This window comes from Sphaeroforma arctica (genome assembly GCF_001186125.1).
Source record: "Sphaeroforma arctica JP610 unplaced genomic scaffold supercont1.5739, whole genome shotgun sequence".
NCBI classification, from domain to species: domain Eukaryota; class Ichthyosporea; order Ichthyophonida; genus Sphaeroforma; species Sphaeroforma arctica.
In genome coordinates this window covers 390-1,863 of record NW_014034819.1, presented here as the reverse complement: position 1 = coordinate 1,863, position 1,474 = coordinate 390, and the positions used below count along the sequence as shown (strand labels likewise).

The window sequence follows — 1,474 nt, the reverse complement described above, 5'->3', positions numbered from 1 at the left end:
TATTTAAATTTATATTTACATAATGTTAGTGAGTGAGTGTGTTTGTACGTGTATCTATAAGCAGTAGAGCAAGACATCTCGTTATATGGCTGAAACAGACCGACACATCCCTTCGTATACCCTCAGAGAACAACGATGCGAAGGAGGAGAAGATTAAAACACTACAAGAGGAGAAAGAAGTACTCAAGACCCGCGTGAAGAATATCAACGCGAAAGCACGCTCAGCCGTGTCAGAGAGGGATGCGCGGATCAAAGAACTGGAAGTGAAGATAGCCACACTCTCCCAGACCGCGCACACACCTGCTTCTGACGCCAGTGTCAGCGCTGATTCGAACACGACTACGCAGAACAGCCTACAACGGCACACATCGAACGAGTATGTGTTATCCGAACATGGGTTCACACGGCTGTCTGTGGATATTTATAACTGATTGTGTGTTTGTTTGACTTCGGAGTGTGGTTGTACTAGATCGTGGCTCAGTTCAGCGCAAGTGTGCGTGCGGCGGAATCCGGATCACTAATCTATGATATCACAGCGAGGTTCATTAATCAGCTCAACTGCTCACCCTGTATGCTTCGGATAGTCTCATCCAATATGTTCTACCCAGAAGACGCTGAGTGTGTATCTCAGATACGCACTCCACACGCCGCCTTAATTCATGTTGTTCGACGAAAGTAGTGACAAGACTGTGGGCATTGTCAATTCACACAAATCATCCAAAGAATTGAAAATATGCAGCTCACTCGCTTACTAAACATTCAATTAAGGATGATACTATTTAGAGGAACAAAATTCTCAAGCTCGTTTCAATCTAGGTGTTGTCTAGGCCACTCAATTATTTATAGTGATAGTACAAACAGAGCCAATAATATCTAGTATTGTATGTATATGGATATAATCGCTTATCCATGTATCATGTGTATAGCATTCCAAAAAAAGGAATCCGTGTGTACATATACCGCCCCCTGACAACGTACGATCGCGCATACACTTTCACAGCACTGACAGCGCGAGGGAAATCAATGACCTGCTCACGGAGAAGAACAAGTTACAGAGCGAACTCCTTCTGGCCGAAAACGCTTTGAGGAAACAACAAGAAGAATCCTCTCATCTCCAGAAGGTAATTGTCGTAGTTAATCAAAAACAACGCTGACGTATACAAAGATTGTATGCACGTGGCAACCCAATGTGTGACTGTCGATGATAACCAGTAAGTGACTGAAATTGGCGGCAGTGTACGTGAAAGTGCTCACCACATACCTCCTAGTGTGGCCGGTACTTTCACGGACTATAAATGAATAAGTAATATGTGTATATGCGGTACGACATAGTATCAATAGCCTGCGTGTGTGTGGTAGTGTTCACCTCAACTACACACCTTTACAAAACTAATACGTGTGTATTATCTAAACGTGGGACAGTTGATGCTTACCAGCTCGTGCATATAGAAAGTGGTCAACCACTCGCTATTTG

At 43.6% G+C, this 1,474-nt stretch overlaps 1 protein-coding gene across 1 annotated transcript; it reads left to right on the top strand.

Annotated features, from left to right (window-relative positions):
* Positions 1 to 126: 126 nt before the first annotated feature.
* Positions 127 to 376, top strand: SARC_15190 (hypothetical protein; the record flags this gene model as incomplete). Its single annotated transcript, XM_014290685.1, has 1 exon — positions 127 to 376. A coding segment is annotated over one exon (250 nt), but the record flags the coding sequence as incomplete, so codon positions are not given.
* Between the last annotated feature and the right edge of the window lie 1,098 nt (positions 377 to 1,474).